This window comes from Vanessa tameamea, chromosome 5 (genome assembly GCF_037043105.1).
Source record: "Vanessa tameamea isolate UH-Manoa-2023 chromosome 5, ilVanTame1 primary haplotype, whole genome shotgun sequence".
NCBI classification, from domain to species: Eukaryota; Metazoa; Arthropoda; class Insecta; order Lepidoptera; family Nymphalidae; genus Vanessa; species Vanessa tameamea.
The window spans coordinates 9,534,883-9,552,541 of NC_087313.1; the positions used below are offsets into that span (position 1 = coordinate 9,534,883).

Consider the following 17,659-nt stretch of genomic DNA (forward strand, 5'->3'; position numbering starts at 1 on the left):
GAATATGTTTGAACAATGGGAGCGAGCAGCAGATGTGCATAATTTCACAGTTGAGTGGAAGCGGTAGTGGAACCGGTCAGTGGGGTCGACCGCAGCAGGTGTAAGCGTCTCTCGTAATAATGATTACACCAGGGATCTCAAAACCACAACCTGCGGGCCGATAGTGAACACAGAATTCCATAACTTCAACATGACGACTAAGTAATTAAACTACTCGGAAGATAATTATTAATTAATACCCAAAACACTCATATGTCCGTGTACTCTGGAACAATAAATAAACGTGCGTACGACTAATGAAACTGCCAATTGTAACCACGAATATAGATTTAATTGTTACTTTTTTTTTTAAATAATCGACAATTTCGTAGGTTTTTACTAGGGAGATATTTCACAGACAGTAGTTTTAAGACTATTAAGCTCAATATAATGTTAGTAAACGATTGTATGTAGCAACACAAAAAAACGTTTGTTGTGTATCACATCTTTTAAATAACTTACGTCTATGAATATAAAAATAAACTACATGATGGTAACTAATGTGTTCATAGGCCAAACTAATCCAAATAAATTCTTACATTATCGATGCTTTGCCAACCATGGAATAGAATACATTATGCCCCGTGTGTACGTAATTTCGCTGGCTTACTTACTCTTAAAACCGGAACAAAGCAATACAAAATATTACAGCATAGCGTTAGAATAACTGGTATACAAGTGCTATATTTCCTGACTGATCTACACGACAACGACACACATAAACACTTAATCAGCTCGCTAACTAAAAATACAGAAAATATTTATAATAAGAACGTCAAGACAATGTTGTCGAAATATAATCAACCGCTAATGAAACTTCGAAGCATTTATTGTCTTAATTGTATATAATTCAAATATATACAATGAAGTCATTATAAGCATGACGTCAGCGTTGCTGAAGCTGAAAATCCACTTTGTTATTTCGGTTTCTAGCGGCCACTAATATGATGACTGAACTAGCAAAAACGTACGGTATTTCAAGTGGCGCCTTAGAATAGAACGATCGACAATAAAAAGCGCATAACATCTAGAAATCTTAAACAAAGAGCTGTTGATGGACTAAGCTAGTTAATTTTCAACTCTTTGGTACATATTAATATAATAAATGCAAAAGTAGTTCGTTCTGACTGTCAACACTATCTAAATCGCTGAATCAAATTGACACAACGAAAAAGCTATTTAAAAAAAAAAAGATAATGAATCCAACACTCATTTCTTTAAATAAAATTTACTTTTACTCGCGTCAATTGAAAATAAATCAACGAGTAATTTTATATATTGGCGTCGATCAAGGTTCAACTTAAATCTAAAGACAACCTCTGGGTAAGCGTTCATCGGAGACCGTTGAAGTTTATTTTAATTCCAAATCAACAAAAAAAAAGCGTAAGAGAGGCCAGTGAAATTGATGAGCACGAGTGCATTAACCCATCGGTACCTGAAACTAAATGCGTACCGGCTCCCAAACTCCGAGCCACTGACAGATACGAGTGTAAACAAATCCGATGAAAAAAGACGGAATTTATTTACGGAGCCGTAAGTTTTATCCGCTACAATCAATTCGCAATAAAAAACTACAACGGATGGCAAAAACAATGGCACGAGATGGAAATAAGTTTCAAAAGAAATATCAACTGTTGCATTTTGCGTTGCCAACACTTTGTAAAGTTCTTTTTGGCTTATTCACCGGGCAGAAAAAATGAACAGTATTAACCTTACGATGATATTACCATCATAATATTGCTATACGAGAAACAATTTATACCACAACAATAACTATCAAAATATCTTGCATTGCATTTAATTACAAATTCACGCAATACTGGTTTATATGAGAACACAGTATAACCCTTGAAGTAGAGTAAATTATTTTATCATTTATTATTCACTAGCTACCCGTCCCGGCTTTACACGGGTACAATTACGATATTTATACAAGTTTTAGATTAAAGAACGAATATATAAAAATAAATTGGCTAAGATTAAATTTGTAATTCTCGGCTACTATAATACTATAATATCCATGTATTTTATCCTTCCTCTTAAATCACTCTGTTTATTGATGAAAAACCAATTAAAACGTTGCATAGTTTAAAATATCTAAGCAGCGACTTTATTTTAAACTTTGTAGATATATGTACATATCACAATCAATTACAGATTGTAATAAAAAACACACACAATATTCCTCATTTTCCGGAGTGTATTTATTTCTCTCTGTTTTTAACGTTGAACAAATGCAAAATATTTATTTAACCAATGTTGGTTATCTATCTCTTTGTATTCAAAATTCAAATGTTACCTTTGTTGGTATCTTTAATAAAATATAATTTATTCAAATAATAAACAGTATGTTTGTTAAAACCTCTGTAACAGACTGAAATGATCAATAATTGCGTATTACTTCGAACAGCGACGTTTCGTATTGACAAGATTTTGATTCAATCACGAATTTAGTCACGAACCAATCACATATACGTGACGCTATGAACGTCTGGAAGGTATGACGTGTGAACATTGTTATGAGGTTATGGACTCACGTTCAAATATGTATGTTAATTTCATTATTAATAGAAGTTTGAAAGGATACATACAAAGAATTATGAGTTAATTTTACTGGATATAAATGATGTAAATTACAGCCAGTTTATGTTCCACTGTTTGAAGAAGGACTCTTCACTTATTAAGAAAGTTTCGTGATTATTTCTCCACGCTGTTCCTGCACATATGAGATACTCGTATAGACAATCAGAATTGTATACAAACATTAGTAATGGTAATGGTAATTGTATCAAGCAACGATTTTCGTTAAGATCCACTTGTTCTTTACTCCTAACTATAGCCTTCTTTATTTTATCAGATACCTACATATCGATGAACGATAACTGTGTAAAGTGATCTAGAAACATCGATGCAATTGCTCTGTAGTCAGTCATTCAAGCTTTCAACGTAACGTGGCTCCATCAAGCGTCGCTCTAACCATTCATCCCGGCTGTGAATCACAAAACGAAGCGAATGCACTTGTGTTGTTAACAGGTGACGCATTCAATAGTAACTTGTATGAGGGGGAAAACTTCTCATTCTATATTTGCACGTTTATTTTGAGGGGGATACGAGTGCCGAAAATGGCGGATGTAGTCGACTCAAGCTAAAAAAGTATTACTCGGATTTTTTAATCACGCGTAAGTTGATACACAGACTTGTATATGTAGGTGATAAAAGGTTAGTGAAGCCTTTTCAAATTCCTTTCACACTCGAAGCCTTGACTTGTTATTCCGATAAACAGCTGCGCGAAAAAATACACCTATTAATTTGATTTGCAATAGTTAGATAGCGTAATTCGTTTACGAATACGCAATTGTGAATTGCTTAAATATCGTTTAATTACTTTGGAGATAGAAGAACGAAAACAAACAAATTGACCTGTAGTCATTATACCATTTCATTGCAGTATCTATTAGCGTTAACATTATTAAACAGTCCGTCGCTATCCATTCGTGACGATTATGTAGGTAATCTCACTTAATATCGAAGTGAGCACATAAAAATGACTATAATAAACGGAACGAAAGCGGGCGAGCGGCGAAGACTTAGCGAGTGAAGCGCGACACATCACCCACTTGCAAAAGGTCCGGTCCGAGCGTGCAACTCACGCTGACACTTTCGCTGCTCAACACTCGAATAAAGCCAAATGCCACTAACCTCGTAACAGTTTATATATGCATGAAAATATACATAGAGAAAGAATGGTGTGAACTCCGTGACTACATAGTGATTGAGAGAATTCCGTTTATGTATGAACAAAAAAAAATCTGCAGTAGACATTTAAAACATATAATTTAAGACATTATACTTTTAAAATAAAAAAAAAAACCTTAGTATTTTGACACATAAAAACAAAATGTTGTTTGTTCATTAATGTCAATAGAAAATCCATTCGTGGTCTTATCTATACTAATAATATAAATGCAAAAGTAACTCTGTCTGTCTGTTGCTCTTTCACGACCAAACCACTAAACCGAATTTGATGAAATTTGTTACGAAGCAAGTTTTGGTATAAACAAGGAATTATATAGACTACTTTTCATGCCTAACACCTCAAACCCGAACGAAGCCGAAGGCAACTACTGGTTATCCATAGATTTATGTAAGTCATATGTTTGGGCTTAATTGTATGCGATAAAATGACTAGCATTTTAAAAACATGTACAGTTTTATCTTTAGCCAAGACACAAAGTATAAAATAGTGAAGCTACGTTTTACTCTTTCGGCACAAGAATAAATATAACGTCGGTTACATTCAAAAGTTTAAAATTAATATTTAAGTTGGAAAAAAAACACAATTAGATAAGAATCTTTATAGCATTTGCTCGTGTGAATACAAATGTAATCAACCGTCAAAACGATCTCTTACTACCGAGGCCTTGAGATGTTGAGGAATATTCTAAGATGACATGCGGAAAACCTCACTATTTTGACATAAGTCATTACGTGCGGTTAAATGCGTTTGAAGATCTCACTACTTGGAAATTAATCCTGCTTACCGTTAATCTGATGAAATTATTACTTTAATTAAAAAACAATTAAGTTAATAGAGAGTTTCCACTGAAATATTCGGTAATTACTGAATACACAATTCTTTAGACATAAACTTTGAATTTGAATAAGCAATTTTGAATGAAAACCTAAGGTCATTCTAATATACAGTTAGGCTATTCTGTAAAAAGAAACTCGAATCTCACCATATAACACGAGCTTGTCACAAATGTGATATGCGACATTGACCATAATAATTATAAAATATATACGATACACGTATCAAAATGGCGTATCACTGTAAGTCGATTGTCAATATTTTACGAGTGAGATGCTAAGCGATTTATTGCAGAATCGCACTACTCTACGCGTGTTGACAACACAAAACTCGCCAATTTCCCTATTGTGGACACTTAGAGGCTTCCAATATTATTATTAGTACTCTTTTAATAGGATTAAATATTTATATTAGCAATTAATCCATCGTTTATATTTTATAAAATAAATATTGTTAGTATTGATTGTCGATGGTATTGTTTGTCATTGAGATTTGCGTAATGTCATAACGGATAAAAATCAGCTTAGATAAGGTTTTGTTAATAAATAAGTATTAAGCGATGCCGATATCTGTAGATATACATGAAAGATTTATCTTCAATGTCTTATCTTATAAGCTCGTGTCTTATCTAAAATGTAACGTACGTTCTCACGACCGATCCTTTCAGATACATTTATACATGAGCGTTTAAACTGTAAACATTACTCTTTTAACATAATTTAAAAGCGTTTTCATCGATACGTTTCGTAAAATAAAATACCACAAGATATAAAAATATACATCCTTACTAATATTATAAAGGTGAAATCCATACGGTACTCTTTCACGCAAAAACTACTGAATGGATTTTAATGAAACTTTACAATTACATAGCTTATACATCAGAATAACATACAGGCTATAATTTATAAAGTTATTGTGTGAATAATACCTGACAGCCCCTAAAACCCGAGCGAAGCCGGCCAAAAAATAGTCAATAATAAAATTATTAGTTCAAGTATATTCCGTATAAGACATTGATAAACCCCTTCAAGTTATTATTTTTATTTTCGCAGAATATTTGCAGAGCATACATCCGTCAAGACGTTCTGAGAAAAGTACAAAAGAATAAAACGGACATGACATATTTCATTTTCAAAGTACAAAGTGTAAAGCGCTCGTAAAAGTTAGTTCTTTAATAAATTTCAAATGTTGATATTAAGCAATTTAAATTAATCAATTCCATTAAATTATAACAATTATGTGAGAACATAATAGTAGAAACTCGACGTGTACGCTATCGAAACGACATTCTATGTTGATTGAAAATATGCAAACGACCTTCGCTGTTAAATCAGCTTCAACATTGGCACAACATACCAACGCCGATGTCTGTGTTCAACACGATACATCACAGTTGAATTTTCTCATTCAAAAGGAATAATAATAAAACGAAGTGTCCAAAATAAAAATGACAATGAAACGCGCAAAAAAATTAACCCAATTGCAGCGTAAATATTCTGCAGTGAACGTTCAATTGCTCTGAACAAAAAGTAAATTTATGCATCAAGTGTTTACGAATAAAGTGGAAAATTATGTTATCAACATTATTTGACACCAATATGCTATATTCGTCTAGACGTCGTCGTGTAGTTTTAACTAATATATTTTTTTGTAGTAGAAAATCATTTTCATCAGATTTATATAATTGACTTATCCTGTTTGAGTTTACTTATATGGTTTTATTTAACTTGATGTTAGTAAAACGGGTTTACACTTAATTGAATAATCGGATAAACACAATAATTGTTAATAATATTGAAAACATCAATATATTGTGTAATTTTTTTTGCTCACCAACAATCGTTCTCTCTGCACTTCCTTAGCTGGTAAATAAGTTCGGCATCAAGGTCGTTTTTTATGAAATATATTAGCTGTTGAACAACAACATAGAGTTTACATATATCATTACATATATAATATATCGTATACATATCGTTTACAAAAAAATGAGTTACTATTTTAAAGTCGTCGACTTTCTTGGCAAGTGAATAACCTCGAACTTGAACGTGCCTTACTTCTAACGTATGTAAACAGACGATCTGACGAACAAATTTCTAACGAAGCTCGCTTCCGCCTTCGGGCCGACCAACACGTGCCAAACGGAACCCGGCCGCTATACACATAAACACTTAGACTAATAGTAACATAAACCAGAATCAATAACCACATTTAATTTTAACATTTCGAAAACATATCCCGTGTAACAATTACAACCACGAACGGACTTCGAACGAACATCATATCGATGTTTTTCGACAGATTTACGAACAGATCGTAAAATATATTAACGATACATATCCTCTCAAACATTTGGGGTTTGTTTATACTTGACCCGAATTCAGAAGATTGAGTGTGTCCGTTGTTTGAGAACAGGAATATATCGTCTTCGACATTATTACGAATATTTTAATTGTTGTCATTTCTTAACATATAATTTTTATTCAATCTGAAACGAACATGCCGAAATTTTTATACAAAATATAAATAGGGTCTAGGTTTGCCCGAAAATATTATTTTAATATAAATGACATCACATTATTTAAAAACAATTCGGAATATAATATACTTTTACCACAAGTAAAGTATAGTCAAGTATGTAAGTAACTCGATAATCTTATATGCTAGTTGCAAGACTGTAATATTAGCTCAGGTATATAGCTACGTGGACCGATAAATATGATTAACCTATCTAGTTGGTTCACATGTCATTTAAGACTTCCTGTTATGAACCACTAAGAAATGCATTAATAACGGTACCTAAGATTTTTTTTGAACTCATCTAAACGTCCATAATTGTTCTGTTTACGAGAGATTATTTAAAGCATTGTCTTAATAAATGAAGATCTGTCTTACATATTTCTTAATTCTAATATCTATGTATATAAAATTATTGTTTTAGATATCGCTAATTTTAAATAGAGATAATAATTATCGTTTAAAAATGTTCATAGCATTAATATAGTCGTGCATACGTATTATTCTCGTTTTATTTATTTATTGATGTATATTTTTTGCAATATTAACAAATTATTCTCATTGATTACAACTTTTTGTTTTTTTTTTGTTATATGGCATTGACCTTCTGTTATAGATTTCATTACAGCCGAGCGTGAAAGTAATCTTAAATCGACAATCTGTGCAAATTACACAATATATTATCTATACTTATAAATTGTTAACGCTTATTATAAAAAAGTAGGTATTTCATCTAATTAAAGACCTGACATGACATGGACACATAAAAATATTCCGTAGTCTTCAATAGATTATTCGTTTTCAATAATTAATTACATTTTAAATGCTAGTCTTGATGTTATTACGCCGATGTTACTACCAGGCTGGCTGTTATTTTGTATCAAAAATATGCAGACCGGAAACACGCCCAAAATATAAACATTCAAACGTACTGTAGGTCCACGGGGCGACGACAAAAAAACTACGCATACGCTTTTCAGTTTTTATGCAACGCTGCCTGCGATACACCTGAAAGCTTTTTTAAAACATCTGATATTTTTTATTTCTTACCACAACGCTAACGAGGCGTTCAAATTTTCAAGTTTTAACTCGTTTCTTTTCTCAGAATATCAACACAGGTACATACAAATAAATAGCATATAAACGCGAAAATGAATTTGTTTGTTTATTACGCTTTCACTTTACGTTCTTAACTACTAAACCGATTATAATTAAATTATATTTGTTATATTAAAATTTTGATTTCAGAAGTAACACCTATCAACCGCGCACACATAACGCCCCCCCCCTCCCCCTCCACACGCACACACAGACGAAGCCGCAGGCGGAAAGTTTTATCATCCTATAAACAATATAAGTCGACTTGGTTTAGTAAATGACATTTGCGAACGGCGACTACAGATGGCTCAACAGTCTCGACATATCAAACACGCTCGTTACATTTGGTTACACTTTCTCTTCAAGCTCAGAACTTCACATTTTTTATTGCTTTCATAAGAGTACATTTCTTAGCCTTCGTCTTATTTAAAAAAAATAATTTGAATCCTTACATCAACCTCTTTTACGAAGGCTGGTATTATTTTGACAAAAATAATGTCTGACGGAAGATTACCGAATTAGAACCAGCAACAATACAGATTTAATTTGGAATCATCGTAACCTTAATTGAACAACACAAAATCGTAAGGATTTACAAAATTACCGAGGCGATGTGTAGGCGATGAATGGACCGGTCTATTTAGCAGTATACCATGCCTTTATATGAACGACCGTGGTCGACCGTTGACTAGTACCTACTTTATATAAAAAAAACACGTTTTGGTTGGTAGTGTTTTCAAATAAATCGAATACGGATAAGAATGTTTTGTTCCACGTCATTTTTTTTTACATATGTACATATAAACATTTTAAAAGGCTTATTTACGTTTAATTTTTTTATTAGCTTGCACTATAATGTTTCTTAGAGTTACCTCAATAGTTAAACATAAGAAAATATAGTAGATCTTGATATTCATACTAGTGTATATCGAGTTTTACAAATGCTGGTACGCTGCGTAGGATGGCGTAGGACGGTGGCGGATCGCGAAGCAAAGTTACATTTAACAAGCGTTTAGGGATACTCAAAAATAGCCCAAGACACCGCTTTATTACCGCTTAAAGTTATAAAATATGAAAAGTGATTTGCAACCTTAAAGTTATGATTGAAGCGTCTAATATTGTATGTACAATTAAATATTCGACGCCATTTTATTTTATACGGCTTGTTGTGTTCTGGTTAAACCGGTTTTGCGCTGAAGTCCACGAATGGACCTGCTGCCGCTCGCCAAATGAGGCGCAAGCCTGCATTGCAAATAATGGCAACCCGTGCTGGATGGATGCCAAACTATAAGAAAGAATACTTAAGCTGGAAGGAATAAATGCCTGTAAATAGGTATATTTATACATTTTATAAGAATATCGTGCCACATTGTATATGTAAAAGTGCAGGATTTCTTTTTATTTTCGATTACTATGCATCACGAAAATATATGTTATTTTAATGTAAATGAAGTATGACAGTACCATAATACTGTCAAGCAAACAATAAAGGTGCGGCAACAATCAAAATGTTTTGTAGCTACGGGCCAAAGGTCACGCCTAAGGTAATACAATCTGAGACTAGGTATAACCTAATTAGATGAAAGCATTCAGTCGCTCCCACTTTGCAGACACTTATTTATCATTATTGACCAACAAAGAGGAAACGTCCAATATTAACGAATATCGGTAGACGGAAAATGAAAATGAATAGTTAAATATCAATATCAATTATATATAAAACAAAATGAAATCAATACTGACACTTTGCGGTTGGAGAAACTATTGCGTATTTCATTAAACAGTTATGACATTGTTCTTTGAAAAAATATTAAGATACAAAGCAGAAAATATTAATTTAGCAATGATATCATCGCGTTACAAGGAACCCATAGCGGATCGAGCCTTTTTTCTATTCGCATAGAATTCCTGAGACAAGACTTTAGGACGTGGGCTAACACATGTGGTTTATAAATATTAATATGAAATGGCATAGTGTTTAAGTATTTGATAACTGATGTCACAGACGCGTGTGGTAGTACTAGGTATCAATGAACTATAAAAATACTATTTTACGTCCAACATATACGAACCAATGCGTGATGCTTTAGTAGCGTATTAAGAAGTATTCACCTTAAAACAAATTACAATATCAACAATAGTATCTCCTATTGTAACAGTATAGAAAATGTACATATAAAAACAGGTACTTTTCAATTTGAGCACTTCATTTTTCTTAAATTCGCTTGATCATCGGTTTTAAGTATAGTACGACGTAGCACAAACTGGGAAAGTTATCTGAATAACGGTATTTGACCATATCTAGCAGCTGTTAGAAATAATTAAATGTACGTACATCATTATACTGCCGCGGCAACTAATGAATAAATCGCCATCTAGTTTTGGTGATACTTAAAAATCGAGTATGCTAAATGTTTTAACCGATATTTTTGTTGCTTCGTAATCAAAAATTGCAGCTTCCACGTATTAACTCCTAAGAAAAATTCCTAAGAAAACAAACTAACTAAGACAAACGTTTGGCCTCTCATAGTTATTATCATGGATCACGGTGCCTATCCAACTATGGCGGGTTTCCAGGTCGCGGTTACAAAACGCTAAGCGAACTAGTTCACGGACGGCCCAAGATAATTCAATTGTGTGACACCTGCTTTTAATATTTAATTGTTAGCGAACAAACAGAGCAATAATATTAATTGTTACAGGATAAATAATAAATGTCATACTTTACGTGATGTTATGTTTATACCGGTTTTCGAAAACTGTGTTTTACTGACCGCGATTACGTCATACTTTATTTCGATCTACGCTAATGTATTCTCAATCTTTACAAGTGCACAGCTGCGCGTGCGTGCAGTAAATAAAAGTTTATGCATTTACCGTATTACATTTCATACTATTTAATGATAGGTTATTTATATCTAACGGCATATAGGTAACAGATAGGCTCATTTCACAACAAGTAAGTAGAATGAGGAATGCGGACTGGCCGTAGTAATCGGCCTTGCATCTTGCCAACTGACCATTCACACTCTAGTTTTAGTATGAATGCAACATTACTTATTCTATAATATTTCATAAACACAACAACTACATACAAAAGGGCGTTGACCTGAAACAGTCAAAAAGTCGAGTTTTTAATTGGAGCGATGTAAATAGAATTTGAGATAAATTAGTAGAGCAACATGTTTACGCGTCCGAACATCGCTAAAACATTGGGAAGATTTCGGTGACATTATTATTATTTCCAGAAATGTTTTCCAAATATATTGAAGTAGGTGAATTCTCAGTAATAAAATATTACTTTTATTCTACACATAATGTTTCATTAGTAGATTTCTGTTACTTTACTTGCTGATTCGCGAAAAAATCTAATCCAATTGATATAGAAATGTCACCTTAAGTTAAGATTGCTTGTCTTAAGACAGGCATGTTGTATATATGAGATATATATTATAAACTAATCATGTTAACGTAATTAGAAAGAAAGATTACTTATAATACTGTTATTGGTTGTTAATTGGTGTATTTCAAAAAAGTCTACAAAAATAAATTGGAAGCAATTAAATAATTGACTATAACTTTTGCTTGCTTAATCATGTAAATATTAACTATTAACATCTTTAAAAAATAATGTATTTAGGCTAATGAATGTATTCGAAAATATTAAGAGTTTCCAAGAAATTTACCTAGCTTAACAAGTGGGATTTTTTTAAAATATTTTAGAAGAAAAACCTAATAAAGAATAAAAAACAGATTGCTGAACTTCACTGAAATGAATCTTAGCTATCTTCACTGAAATAAATTTTCTCCAAAAATTGCTTTAAAGAAATTATAAAATATTTATGTTTTTATTAATGAATGGTTAAATTGCAAAATCTATTGTTTGCAATTATAGAATACACACCAATGAGTCGTGGTTTCATTAATAAAATTTAAACATTTTAAGTTTAGATTTTAGATTAAGATAAAAAAAATCCTAAGATTTTAATTGATTTCTTTATAAATGGTTAAATATTTTACTTTTTACAGTTACTATTTATAGGCAGACTGTTTGAAATGAACACTTATTTATCTACTGATTGTTTTCATTCACCAATGAATGAATAATGAAACAGTTCTGTTCTAATTGTTATGAAGATAGACCTAAATATTTCTATGTATGGAATTGAAATTGATTATTACGATCCCAACGTCCATCTTGCACAGACAAAATAAATATTGTTACATATCATTACAACACACATCTACATATATATACAAAACTAAAGAGGTTTTTTTTCTTTTTGTGTCAATTTGGTAAAATAAAAGGTCTACCGTTCAATTTGAAAAAAAAAAAGTATTAGAAGATCAATTTGCATGAGGTTGTAGGGTATCTAACACCACATAATGGCCTACAGGGGTGGAGCAGTAACATTTAACGAGGTAGAAACTACACAGTGATCTGTGTAGTTTCAGTAACATTTAAAGTGGTTTTATACAATATCATTATGTACTACTGTATGGATTTAAATTTTAAGACTATAATACAATAATCCAAAATGCTTTTTTATTTTTTATGAATTATTGAATGCCCTATATGAGTGTTAACCGATTATTACATGTTCTGCAAGAATATGTTATGATTTAAATGGTTTATTAATTGATTTCTTATCTACTTACATAATAAATAACATTTGAATATTTACATGCTCAGGTGAGGTAGAATACCAAAAATAAAATGTTTCTCATGTAAAGCAATTATTAGATAAAATATAAAAATAATATCACAATTTGAACACAAAATACTTTTAGTTCCATTCTGTAAAAACTGGTACGTTCCTTCATAAGGAAAAACATATCCTTAGTGGGGTGTGTTCTGAGCATTGAATTCAATAAATAATTTAAAACCAAATTTAAATAATTACCTAATTAAGTTTATTATAATTAAGAGTCAATGTGTTATTATATTTAATTATATAAGTCTTAACTAATTTCTAAGAAAAGAAAGATTACTTATGATTTAAAATTAAATGTTATGTATTACTGCATAATTCAACTGTTGAATAATATATTTAATTTAAAAATTTGATATAAATTGTCTACAAATTACTTCAATAAATTATGTCATACATTCTAAAAATGATTCCTCTTTATTAATATATTAATTAACATATTTCTGTCTGAAATACACAAGCAATTTAAATATTTGAATATTCAAAGTGAACTTTTCACTTTTTATTAAGATCTTGAAGTACGTAGGAATTAATGCCTACTTTACTAATGGCTGTGCCTAGAAGTTTTAAATTTATAAAACGGGTTACTTAATTTTTGCGTAAAGGATATTAACCACTTGTACGGTACATGAAAGTGCTTAGTCTAAATATACGTAGTTACCGACTAAGTAAAGAAGTATGATATAAAGTTAGTCAACTTTCTATTTATTACAAAGTTAATAAAAAAAAAAAACAGAAATATATACACATAGGAATAAATTTTAATCGTTTTAACAATTTATTAACAGCGACCGTTGAAAAATGTTGTAAATTACAAAACTTGGCTAATTCAGTAGCAGACGGACTTACCCAAAGCTCAACACCCCAGTTCATTGTCACGGCGGGTTATCACTCACTTTTCACAAAAAACATTGAAAACCCACTAACACTTTGTTTAACAATAAAATAACGAAAATCTTTCACTAATTTAATATTTTTATCACGAAAGAAATAGAGGCACCACCATTTCAAACACTAAACATGGCTGACTGATCGTACCACAGATTACAGACCCGAAACAAATATTTTTTTCTTGACAAGCAAGAAGTAGACTGACAGCAAGCATAGACAGAAGTAACAATTTTTAGGCCAGTAATACATTTAAGAGGACAATTTAATTTGCCATTATTTACGTTTACTAAATGATTAGAAAATGATTAACAATCACATATTTTTTTAAATGTAGTAATATAATATTTGGTATTATTAAAATTAGTCAGCTGTCTTAAGTTGACCGGGACGATAATTATTTTTATATACATTTTCTGCTATTTCAACCGTTTGTTAACTGTTCAATCAAATTAATTTTGATTGGTCGATATTTTTATATTAAGAAGATAACATTTAAGTTAGCATCAATTATACATTTTCTGTCTTTTTTATTTTTATTTTCGACTCTCTGTTCAGTTATACATTGGTCGATGAAAAAAAAAAAAACAACTGTTCGTCCTGCGTTAATTTTTAATTCAATATTAAATTATCTAGTTTTCTTATGTTGGCAATCTTAATTGTGCAACTAATATATATTTCTTCGTCTTTGTTTTTTAAATATGAATATTTTATTTTATTTTATAAAAAAATCAATTATATAATTCTTTACAAATGTTGTTGTAAAATTATTACTGCCCGTAAAAAAAAATTGTTCTTCCATAACATTTATTGATTATTGGAAGTATCATTTGAAACGTATATTTTAATATGTCGTTCTGAATTATCACCGCGTGGTTGAAGAAGAGAGCCATCAGATCTGCGACGTACTAGTGCAGCTCGTAAGATTTCCTATAAATATAAACAATCATATATACTGTTCATAATAATGAAGATATTAAAATCTTTTTTAATATAAAATCATAAAAAAATGACGTATAATGTCGTGTTTTTAAACAATATATAATATAGAATAATACCTGGACTGGTTCTAAAATGACATGATGACTTGATCTCCTGGATGTTGGCGGACCGGTAATAGATGAATTATGTGAAGATGGTACTGGACTCTATTAAGAAACGAACATTATTAGTTACCTGCTTAAACTTTTCATTAAATAATTTATGTATTATAAAATTACCTTAAAAGAAGGAACAAAACCGAACTCAATAGGTAAAGGCTGTGTTTGAATACTAAAAATTCCTTCCTCAGATGCAACAGATACGATTGAAGGTCTTGCTGACAACTGTTGGGCTAACAATAGCGGATCTGCTTCTGTTGAATGTTACTAATTAAACTTGTCACTTAACAGTTCTCATATTGCCATATATTAAGAATAGGTCTCTCTTTTAAAATATGCCAATAATAACCACTATTCCGAAATTAACATTTGTTTTTTACTAGCGACCCACTGCGGCTTCGCACGGATGCAATGCTGATACGAAATATACTACAGAATGTCTTACAACGTTCACAGTTTTTCAGTCGTGAAACAATACAAACGGCTATGTCCCTGCGTTTTAAATCTGTAATATCTTCGAAAATATTAATTTAAATTACATGCTGTAAAGGGCTATATTAATCTATATTAAATGCACAATGTATTTGAGGTACTTAATTAGATAAGGATAAATGCTGTATTGCTTAAAACCGCTTCGAAAATAAGCCATTATTTCTCGTAAAAAGTAAAGGATAAAAAATGGTTATGTGGGTTATCTCTAAGAGAAAGATATACAAATTTACAAATGTACAATACTATAGTACATTATTTAGATCTATCTCGTAGGTTTCAGCCAGCGTTTGCAATGTAAGCGCAAAAAGTGTTTATTTACGACATCACTTTAGAAACCTCTAAAATAATCAGTGTTTTTCTACTATGTTGTGCATTTATTATACATACAAACCATCCCCTTGAAATAATATATCTATTTAAAAAAAAACCGCATCAAATTCCTTTGTGTAATTTTAAAGATCAGAGCATACACAGGGACAGCGGTAAGCGACTTTGTTTTATACTATGTAATGATTTACTATATTATTTGGGCGTTAACTGCGATCATAATTTTTCATAATTGATCCAACGTTTTGACATATTTACCTTTGTAATTGTAGTCTGCTGCTGAATGGATGTAATCGCGGTTAATATCCGCATATAATATAAAATCAAATGGAAAATATGCATTACAAAAGTTTAAAGTGTGTGTGTAGTGTGTATAACTTTTCTCACCAATATTCATGCCCTTAACAACTCGCCTTGCCTGCACTAATCTACCTGCGCTTCTTCTAAATCTTATACCCTTTTCAGATTCCCTTCTTAATCTTTGAGCAGCTGCAGCTGACTCGGCAATTGCCATAGCCATTGAGCCCATACCGGATCTTTTTAAGTTTATGTCTATTAAATAACTTAGACAAATTGCATTCGATAAGATACTATCACTGGGCTAAAAAAAAATAGGTATATTTATTTTTAAAAAAATGGTATATATAATACAGCCATAACCACCGTTATATGTTCACAAAAAATAATAATTACCGATCCAATATCATTAACACTAATGTCTAGGCTTCTTAAGGGAGTTTTTACTAAACCTATCGCTCTTGCCAAAAGATCTCCACATGTTGGTGGATTTTCAGCATTAATTGCTGACCATACACCTGCTGGAGGTTTTTGTAATGGTGTTGATTTTATCCCACAACCTGAAATATTTAAGCTAAAAATAAAAATAAATCAATTATTCATTAAAAAGAAATATATACGTGTGCTCATTAATTATCTTAATTAAAAAAGATATACATACGTTGTCAGGTTGCATCCTCTTGCTAACGCAACTGCCACATGGGCAATTCCTTCTGAACCGAGTCTATTGTTCAATTTTAAATCTAACGATCGTATACCGCAACTTGTATGATTAAGTACGTGTGATATATTTTCAATTCCGACTGGACCTAATTTTAAAATATTTTTTATTATGTATAATTATTATATATTTCGACTTTTTTATTATTTTAAGCTTATTTTAAAAGTAGTTATAAGTTAATAAAAAAAAAAATTTATTAATTTTTACCGAATATGTTATCAGCTAATATAAGATTTCGTAATTTGTCTTTTTTTGAAATGAATTTTGCAATGGATGATGCACCATCATCGCCAATCTTGCAATGACTGAAATCTAAGGTTTCAATTTTTTTGTTATCCATTAATCCACGAAGAATATATTTAACTCTTTGGCAATTCATATCACTTCTGGTGATTCTGTTAAAAATACAAAAAGAAATTATGTTATATTAAAAGCATGAAGTAATATTTTGTTCTAGGTATATATATTTTTTTTAAAGAATTTTAAAAACATACCGAAGTACTTTTAATTGATCGCAGCTCTGCAATCCACGTGCTAAGTTTTTTGCATCATTATTCGTAAATTGAAATTGGTCTCTACGATATTCAACGCCAATGAATCGCAATTGAAATGTTATATGTAATTCACTTAAATGAATTAAACTGCCCAATGCAGCATGTAGAGAAACATGATCTGAAAAATTACTTGTAACACAATTATAAATATATTTCCAATACTGTAATTGAAAAATAAGTTACCTCGTGTTGTACTTTCACTATTTAAAGCTGGTAATCTGCTCACATTTTCTCTTTGGCCAGTAATTAAACCTGCCATTTCTGGTGAATAATTTCGTTTATCCGGAATATCAGCAGGTATTAAACTTCTTAAAGATAATGAT

General features: G+C 31.1%; 2 protein-coding genes across 4 annotated transcripts in view; both read right to left on the bottom strand.

Moving 5' to 3' along the window:
* LOC113392270 (formin-binding protein 1-like) overlaps positions 1-14,054 on the bottom strand; it is a 42,469-nt gene extending 28,415 nt beyond the window's left edge. For all 3 annotated transcript variants that reach the window (XM_026628618.2, XM_026628617.2, XM_026628616.2), the window contains exon 1: positions 13,807-14,054. In XM_026628618.2, coding sequence (XP_026484403.2) covers positions 13,807-13,830 — 24 coding nt within the window. In that variant the 5' untranslated portion in view covers positions 13,831-14,054. The remainder of the gene's footprint in view (positions 1-13,806) is intronic.
* Positions 14,055-14,627: 573 nt separating this feature from the next.
* LOC113392576 (dynein regulatory complex subunit 5) lies at positions 14,628-17,170 on the bottom strand. The gene is made up of 7 exons (XM_026629076.2): positions 16,990-17,170; positions 16,723-16,870; positions 16,458-16,635; positions 16,152-16,365; positions 15,066-15,199; positions 14,904-14,993; positions 14,628-14,775 (listed from the first exon to the last, which is right to left on the bottom strand). Exons 1-7 carry the CDS (start codon positions 17,159-17,161, stop codon positions 14,653-14,655), a joined length of 1,059 nt encoding a protein of 352 aa, XP_026484861.2. The 5' UTR covers positions 17,162-17,170; the 3' UTR covers positions 14,628-14,652.
* Positions 17,171-17,659: the final 489 nt, after the last annotated feature.

Bases quoted from the DNA above. Each gene is read 5' to 3' on its own strand.
- LOC113392576 (XM_026629076.2), bottom strand. From the start codon at position 17,161: ATGAATTGCCAAAGAGTTAAATATATTCTTCGTGGATTAATGGATAAC. The intron at 16,366-16,457 runs GTAATTATTATT...ATTTTTTTTTAG, and splicing joins GTGTTAATGATATTGGATCG to CCCAGTGATAGTATCTTATC. The intron at 14,994-15,065 runs GTAATTTTATAA...GTTTCTTAATAG, and splicing joins GTTTTGTTCCTTCTTTTAAG to AGTCCAGTACCATCTTCACA.